This window comes from Rhinopithecus roxellana, chromosome 8 (assembly GCF_007565055.1).
Source record: "Rhinopithecus roxellana isolate Shanxi Qingling chromosome 8, ASM756505v1, whole genome shotgun sequence".
Lineage (NCBI taxonomy): Eukaryota > Metazoa > Chordata > Mammalia > Primates > Cercopithecidae > Rhinopithecus > Rhinopithecus roxellana.
In genome coordinates this window covers 32,816,801-32,825,232 of record NC_044556.1, presented here as the reverse complement: position 1 = coordinate 32,825,232, position 8,432 = coordinate 32,816,801, and the positions used below count along the sequence as shown (strand labels likewise).

The following is an 8,432-nucleotide window of genomic DNA, read 5'->3' as shown; positions in this document are numbered from 1 at the left end:
CTGCCCAGAGCCCACGAGGCTGCCTCTTATCCTTTCTTCAAAAAGACCCTGAAATCCACTCTCTCCAAAAAATAGACCCTGGCTGGGTGGGGGAGGGGAGGAATACCAGTCACACTCCTCCCCAACCTGGGCACAGCCTGGTCCTTGCCTTCCTCCCCAGGTTGCCACAGAGGCATAGGCCCTGGCTGAAACCGACAGCAGGAACACCATGCCATACATCTCAGTTCAGTTTGTGCTTTTATTCTGAAGCCAGCAGGTTGGTGAGTAGTTGCCTTCCTGGTCTGAAATCAGTGCCCTTTTCAGCCCCTGCCCTGCTCCCCGTCCCTTGCTCCCACCCAATCTGGACAGAGGACTGCCCTCCTCAAAGTCACCAACCTGCTCTCGGGGCTGATGCTTGGAAAGGAGTTGTTTAAGGAAACGCCCTAATTGCCTTCTAATATGTCAATATCAGATTAGATTGAACCACCACCATTTGCATTTTAATGGAAAAGCTGTGGGAATTGGGGGCTTCAGTAGTTAACTGGTAAAGTGTGGTAAGAGGGGGCCTCAGAGGCATGACAATTCTAGCAGAAGGTCACAGGCCACAGACCACAGGCTGGCTGGGACCAGAGTCTTCAGGAGGCTGACTGACCTCCCTGGGATCCCTACACCTGCCTTAGGGTGACTGTCTGCTGCCCTCTGGGAAGGGCCAGTCTTGAGTCTGTGGTCTAAAACTAAGGAGTTAACCAATCAAGGGAAGATGAACGGCCCACAAATTGGTCCTCACAGACCACATAAAGGACCTGAGGGTCAGGCCAAGACCTGGGATTCAGCAATGCACCCAAGAGCCTGTGCCCAGGAATGTCCAATTCAGACTGAGGGGTACATGTGGGGAGAGGGGGAGGGCCCAGGAAGGAGAGCAGGCCCAGGAAGGGAGGGGAGGGGGAATGTCCTTTCTGCTATTTACCACCTTTCTGGCAACCTAAGCAGGGAAGGGAACCAGGCTGGCCATCTCTCACACCACAGCTTCAAGCTGGGACATCCTCAGGCCCACCTGGGGACCACGTCTTGGTGGGAGGTATGTCTGCCCATGTGCATATGTGTGTACTAGGCAAGAGAGATCAAGGTAGTCAGTGTAGGGACTAGGAGAGTCATGGGAGCTGGGTTGCATGGCAGAAATAAAAATCCAGGCAGTGCTCAGGAAAAGGATGGTGGGTATCCTGAGACCGGGCAAGCGCCTAAAAATTGATGTTCTTCAAGTCCATGGAGCAGCGGTACCTGCCGTCTGGGAACCTGGAGCACAGCAGGTTGGGTGAGCAAGGACAGGTATGGTGCTTGCGTTTCCCAAAGAAGGGGACCTAAGGAGAGAAGAAAGCAACACCTTCACCAAAGGGACATTGGTGGGCCTCCTGGCAGCAGTCTCTGCTCAGTCCAGGGCTGGCAAATGTCTCCCCCCACACCCTAGCCCACTTCTCCATTGCACCTAGCACAACAAGAATAGCAATTAGAGATGAGAAAACTGAGGTACAGTGTGGCTAAGCAATACGCCAAGATCACACAGCTAATTTCTGGGGGAGCTAGGATTCGCACCCAGGCTACCTGGCTCTGGAGACTCAGCACACTTGTGCCTGCACACACACACACACGCACACATACGTCCATTGATTGAATGTTTGCTGCTCATCCATTATGGGCTCAGCACCTTGGTGGGTGCTGCAAGTGCAGCGGCGAATAGGACAGCCACCATCTCTACCCTGACTCACACGCCAGAGGAGTGCTAAACCACTGGGGTATCCTCAGGGAGGAGTTAGGAGCATGGGCCCATTGTCAGATTGCTGGAGTTCAAATCCCAGGTCTACCACTTCCCAGCTGTGTGACAATCAGCAAATCATTTGACCTCTCTGTGCCTCAGCTTTATCATTTGTAAAATGGGTTAATAATAGCACCTACCACATATGGTTATAAAGAGGTTAAAATGACAAAAAGCACCCAGTATGAAGGGTGGCATGCAGAAAGCATTCAGCATTAGTTTTTATTACCACTGTTGTCTTTATTGGGAATATGGATCTGGAGCTGAACCACCTCACATTCCCCAAGGTTACAAGGACTGCCACATTGTCCGGTCTCGTTCACCACTCTCTAGCCCCTCTTCATCCTGGGACAGGAAGTTGGGCGGGGGCTGTGACTGGGAGAGAGACTGCTGGAGGATGCTCTGTGCCCAGATGAGCACCGAGCCGGGGTGCAGGTAAGTCCCCGAAGAGCAGGAAACATGCCTGAGTCCAGGTGTAAGATAGCTGGTAAGCCCGACAGCCTGTGCTCAGGAATGTCTAATTCAGACAGAGGGGTACATGTGGAGAGAGGGGCAAGGCCCAGGGAGGAGAGCAAGTCACCTGAGAGCCTGTGGAAATGCCCTAATTGCCTTCTAATAGTCAATGTCAGACTAGATTGAACCAACACTATTTGCATTTTAATGAAAAAGCTGTGGGAATTGGGAGCTTCACTGGTTAACTGGTGAAGTGTGGTAAAGTGGCTCCAGAGAGGGAGTGCAATGGGGAGGCTGTGGCTCCAGAGGACTCTGGACTGGGAGCTGGCAGTCAAGGAGTGGGAGCAGGGCAGGAACTATGTACTCAGGGCACAAGAGTGAGTGACTCCTTAAAGTGGGCACCTCACTTGCCTCACTGTAGACCTTACCAGATGTGAAAGGTGATTTTGTGGGTCTACTTTTATGTTCCTGAAGGGAGTTTCCTTCAGAGCAAGGGGCATGTGAGATCCTTCCCAAATCTGAATTCATCAGATCCATAAGGGACATTAGAGGCAGTGAGTCTGCTCCACTCATTGTATATGTGTGGCCCAAGAGCAGGTGAACTAATTTGCCCAAGTCCACACAGCGAATTAGGGGCTGGGAATGCCCAGCCTGTCTAACAGCCTATGAGATCAGTGGCACCTCTCCACCTGAGGCTGCCCCTTCAAAAGCAAGGCGGCAGTGCCCAACATCAGTGAGGTATAACTAGAGCTGGCGTTGGAAAACTGCAGTTCCAGTCCCAGCTCTGTCTCACTGGCTGAGTGCCTTGAGCAAGTCACGTGAGTTTGCTTGTCTGTCAGTTTCTTCAGCATTGCCCAGGGTTGCTGTCAGGATCAAATTAAGATCAGTGATTCTCTAACCTGTGCTAGAAGTTTGTCAGTGGATCATGTCAGGCCTTGTACAAATAAATGTAGAAATGTGTTATCTGCAGGGCACTAAGTAAGGTGGGTGCCTGTTGGTGGTGGGGACACAGCAACCCCATAGCCTTCTGCTTCCCCTTGGACATTCAGGGGCTGGATCAGGGCTGGATCAGCTGTCAGAGGAGGGTGAAGTCCTCTGGAGCCACAGCTTCCCTAGACTCCCTCTCTGGAGCCAGCCTCTCTAGCCTTCCCAGCTAGAGCAAGGCCCCAGGATGTCACCCTCTGCTCCCCGCATGGCCCACCCACATATGTGCACCCATGCAGTGTCTGCACAGTACCTTGTGGCTGCCGGGGTGGCACTCCTCGCCTTCCCGCCCCAGCGGGGTACACATCCGCAGCCCTCGAAGCCACAGGCTGATGGCACAGCAGGTGCCTGCCCCACACTGGACATCACGCTCACAGGCCTGCAGGTGGGAGAGAGAAGGGAGCAGCCCATTAGTGCACCCAAGAGAAAGCAGAAGGGAAGGGTAGATCCAAAAAGCCCTTATCAGGATGGAGCGAGAAGAGGCTGAGAGTGTCACCCCTGGCCTTAGCCTAACAGAATGCCCTGGGCCACGCTTTATTGCCCTGCTCCCCTCATGGCTAGGCTCAGGGCTCAGGAGGGCATTGGATTTGGATCTGAGGAAACTTCCAAGCTCCTTGAGGCCGCTCAGAAGGAAGACAGTCCTCCTTTTCTGACAAGGCTGGGGGTTAGAAGGCATAGCTTTTCTAGGGCTAGTAGACGCTCAGTGGATGCTGGTGGAACTGAATTAATTCGAATTCTCAGAGGTGGGAGGGACCCTGATGGCTCAAATTCCTGGATGGTCAGTGCTGAGCTGCCCTGGACCAGGAGTCTCCAGCCCTGACTGCACTGTGGTCAGTGCCTCCCCTCTGCATGGAGGCGCCCCCACCCTGGCCCTCAGAGGCCCAGCCTCAGCCAAGGGGCCAGCACCCCAGTGAACAGGTGCCTCTCCCAGGGTCTCTCTGCTGACTTCCCTGATCCCCAGAGAGGATCGCAGCACAGGGGCTGAGCGGCCCTGCCTGGTTTGGGAAAGGTGCCATTTGTAAAGAAGGCCACCTAAGCTCATGTTAAATAAAAGCCAGGGCTGGGGAAGACAGAACTCTTAACTGCTCCAGACTCAGGTGGGGACCCGCTGAAGAAGCATCCACACTTTCCATTCTCAGAGATGCTATGTGGCTTTTCTGAGCTAAAATGCAAAGCTGGGTTTTGGATCACTCTTCTCCAATAAAAGCCTATGGGCACCTTCAGGCTGCTGTGTGGGCCGTGGCGGGACCTGGAAGCCCCTACTTGCTCAGACCCAAGAGGGAAAGAGTGGATGTCAGCTCAACTGATCATGCGGAGGAGTTACGGGTGGCAGGTACCCAGCTGTTCCTGTCTCCGGCCCAGCAAGGGCACAACTCACACCCAGCCAGTCCCCAAAAGCTCGGGGTTGGGGCAAAGGAAACCCCAGTTGACTCTTCTTCTCCCATAGAGGTGGGGCGTTGCTGTCCACTCTCGGAAGAAGGATCATAAAGCCTTGGATGTGGGGACAGCTACAGTCCAGGGAGCAGGGGAATGTAGAGGTGGTGGAGCCTGGGCTCCTGCTGAGAGTCAGAAGTGGGACACCAGCAGGACATGGAGGATGTGGGGAGCCTGGGGGTTCCTGACTTCCCCTTACTGCCCTGTTCTAACTACTCATCTGTCTTTCCTGGGTTTCCCCTTACCTAGGGAAATGCACTCTTTATTGTGCTTTTCACTATGAAAATGTTTGCCTGCCGCTCTCAGATCTGCCTGCCCTGCTGCCACTCTGGGCCAGTGCTGGAGCTGGCACGGGTGGTGAGGCAAGCCCAGCATCCAGGCCAACCACGCTGCTCCTGCCCTCACTGCGCAGCAGCCGGGGCTTCTCTCCGTTGTTCTTGCCCTCCCAGAATTTCAAGCTACCCCATAGAAGGGCAGCCTACAGTGTAAACACTTCATGAGGTATAATTTTGCCTTCACAGGTATTTTTATTTTTGCTTTGGATCTCAAAAGCATTTGACTTGCCTTTAATATTTTTTCTTTTGAACTCAGTCTTTTTCCTTTAAAAGAGAAAAGAAAGAATTTGTCCTTTCGGTGAATAGTAAAATTAACCCAATTCCAGGAATTGTTTGGTATTTCTCTACATTTCCATTATCCATGTAAAAAGCTGGTGGAGGCTGAACTAAAAGTTAGTTTCCCTGCTCCCCCTGACCTTTTTTTCCCAGTGGCTTTTATATGGAAAGCTCTCAGGTAAAGCATTGCTTTCTGCTTCAATAAGAATGGTCCTGCTACCATAACACATCATGCGCCCCTATTTGAAGGTGGTTCGAGATAAAGGCAAACTTCCGAGAGAAAACTATGATCTGAATATTTTGAACCAATTGGACAGTGCCCATATGCTGAGCCTCTGCTTTGAGACTGGATTTCTACTTGTTATCTGAACACTTGCTTTGGGGTACACTCAGAATGTTAGTGTCACCCATATTCCTCTCAGAACTAACTGGGCAGGCACAGAGTGAAAGAATTTCAAAGATATCCTTTCTAAGCAGAGGTTAAATTTATACAATAGAAGTTTATAAGCTTACCACATTTAATTAAGCTTACTGCCTTTAATTAAGTCAACATGCTATGTAAATTAATATTAATATTAATATGTGAACCAAACCATAAATAAAAATTAAAATTCACACAAAAGATAAATTAAGGTTTGCCAATCCACTTTATAAAGGAATTCCTTATTACATAATAGGAATCTTCATTTTACCAAAGGACTGAACTTCAAAATCTTCAATGCTCTACTAATGCATTTAAAACAGTATTTGATTCATACACAGCTTCTCAAAAGCAGATCCCATTTAGTAGAGTGAGATCTAACTAGTCTGAAAATCGCATGCAATCCCTCTCTAAAGTGCTGTCTAATGCATAACTCCCCATTCCCTTTGGTTCACAGTGTGTTGAGCCAACAGAGTCTCCTGCATGGTTCCTGGGCTTACAACCTGTGCAGACCCTGACATCTTCCCAAAACCCAGGGCACAGAGAATGTTAGGCGACTTACCCCTGTGATCACAGCACAGTCAGACACAGTTACTAGGAGGAGCATGATTGAGATTTGCATGGCACCTCTCATGGTCACTTGGGGTGAAGATAAAATACTGCCTGCTTGGATGCCTCTCGCTTCCTCCCGCTCAGCCTTGTGCCCGGCAAGCTGGGAAGGCCAGGCTCTCCTGCATCCCCCGCCTCCTCCCAGATGTTTACACTCAGGATCCAGGGCTGCCTGTGGATGCCTCATCTCTGCTTTTCCCTTCTCCAACACCGATGTTACTCAGATGATCTCAGAAGCCAAGATGAGACCTGAATCTCTAACAACATCAAATCAACATCAAAACCAATAAAAATGGATACTTCGGGGGCTCTGACAGTTGCTCTAACTCTCCCAAGAACGCAGTGATTCAGACAGTTACGTACATTTCACTCCATGTTCTTTTCTGCCTCTGGGTATCCTTCTATCCTGCTTGGGGCAGAGGAAAGGCTCTGGTAATGAATTAAGGGATTTGCAGCATAACCATTTATCCTTCCCTGCACCAAACTATGCAACATACAGGATTATTGGTTCCCTCACACTCACACCAAGAATTATCTAGGCATTTACCATGGGCTCAACACAGAGGTAGCTGAGAAGACAGAAGAGGGTGAGGCGGTATCCTTATTTCTCTGAAAGGTTAAAATTACAGCGAGGAGACATAAGACAGTGAGGAAAAAAAGACCAGGCTTGTGAGGCTGATGCTCCTAAGTGACACACACATAAGGATTTGCTCTCTCACGGACTCAGGATGAACACCAGCAAGTGTCCCTTGGTACAATGACCTAAGGGCAGAAAGCCAGCAAACACACAGGGCACACCCTCTCCCAGTACCCTGCAGAGCCGAGTTGGTATGGGCTGTGGCTGAAAGGTAATAGAGCCACACCACTGGCCTTCCAGGTTTAGGGATGAGCATGAGAGGGGCCTTATCTGTGAGTGTACAAACACGGTGGGCTCAGATGTCAGTCTGGTGGGAAGCTGACTTTGGGGAGGGCACCTCTTCCTGCGAGGGAAGCCCCTGACCCCAGCCCTCTCTGTGTCAGAGGACCCAGAGAGAACTCCCAGTCCTTTGTCAGATGATCTGCCTTCTCTCCACAATAATAAAAGCCAACATTTCCCAAGCTATGTGTTGCAATATGTTAATACACAAATAAACAAAAGACGACTACAGTCAAAAATTTGGGAAACACAAACCAGCTTGGTTTTTGCAGAACTTTTCAGGGCCTTTCATGTGCTAACAAGTGTTTGAAACACCAAGTGGGAAATGCAGTTTGTAGTATTTCACAAACAGATTCATCCGCAAAACTTTTCTCGTCAAGTGTCACATGGGTGTAGGGTTTCCACATAGAAATGTTGACAGGCCTTTATGAGTGCAGAGAGAAAGACTAACTAGCACGGGGGCCGGGAGCTAAGCCCCCAGAGGCAGCTACTTTGACTTTAGATCGATGGCTTCATGACCTTGAAAATATTGCTAATCTCTCCAAGCCTCAGTTTTCCTATCTATAACATGGCGGTAAGAATAGCATTTACATCATAAGATATTGTGAGTATTCATCTATGTATTTACTCGTTGACTATATTTATTGAGAGCCTACTGTATTAAAGGCACTGTTCTTAGCACTGGGAATACAGTGGTGAGCAAAACAAAATCCTGTCCTCATGTAGTTTCGACTCTAGTCAAGGAGACGGGTGATAGACAAATAAACAGATTTGTAATAAAACGGCCAATTTTGCTAAGCACTGTTAAAAAGGAAGGCAGGGGGCCAGGCGCAGTGGCTCAAGCTTGTAATCCCAGCACTTTGGGTTAGAAGGTAGAGGCAGGCGGATCACTTGAGGTCAGGATTTCAAGACCAGCCTGGTCAACATGGTGAAACCCCGTCTCTAGGAAAAATACAAAAATTAGCCAGCTGTGGTGGCTCACGCCTGTAATCCCAGCTACTCAGGAGGCTGAGGCAAGAGAATCACTTGAACCTGGGAGGCAGAGGTTGCAGTAAGCCGAGATCATGCCATTGTACTCCAGCCTGGGCAACAAAACAAGACTCCTTCTCAAAAAAAAAAAAAAAAAAAGAGGGCAGGGAAGGCAACAGACTTTGACAAGGGGTGTTATTTTAGATGTGGTAAGGGTCTCTCTGAGAAGGCACTTGTGCAGACTAC

General features: G+C 49.9%; 1 protein-coding gene across 1 annotated transcript; it reads right to left on the bottom strand.

Annotated features, from left to right (window-relative positions):
* Positions 1–224: 224 nt before the first annotated feature.
* PROK1 (prokineticin 1) lies at positions 225–6,410 on the bottom strand. Its single transcript, XM_010386266.2, has 3 exons — positions 6,255–6,410; positions 3,480–3,605; positions 225–1,337 (listed from the first exon to the last, which is right to left on the bottom strand). The coding sequence occupies exons 1-3, from the start codon at positions 6,324–6,326 to the stop codon at positions 1,218–1,220; spliced, it is 318 nt and encodes a 105-aa protein (XP_010384568.1). The 5' UTR covers positions 6,327–6,410; the 3' UTR covers positions 225–1,217.
* Positions 6,411–8,432: the final 2,022 nt, after the last annotated feature.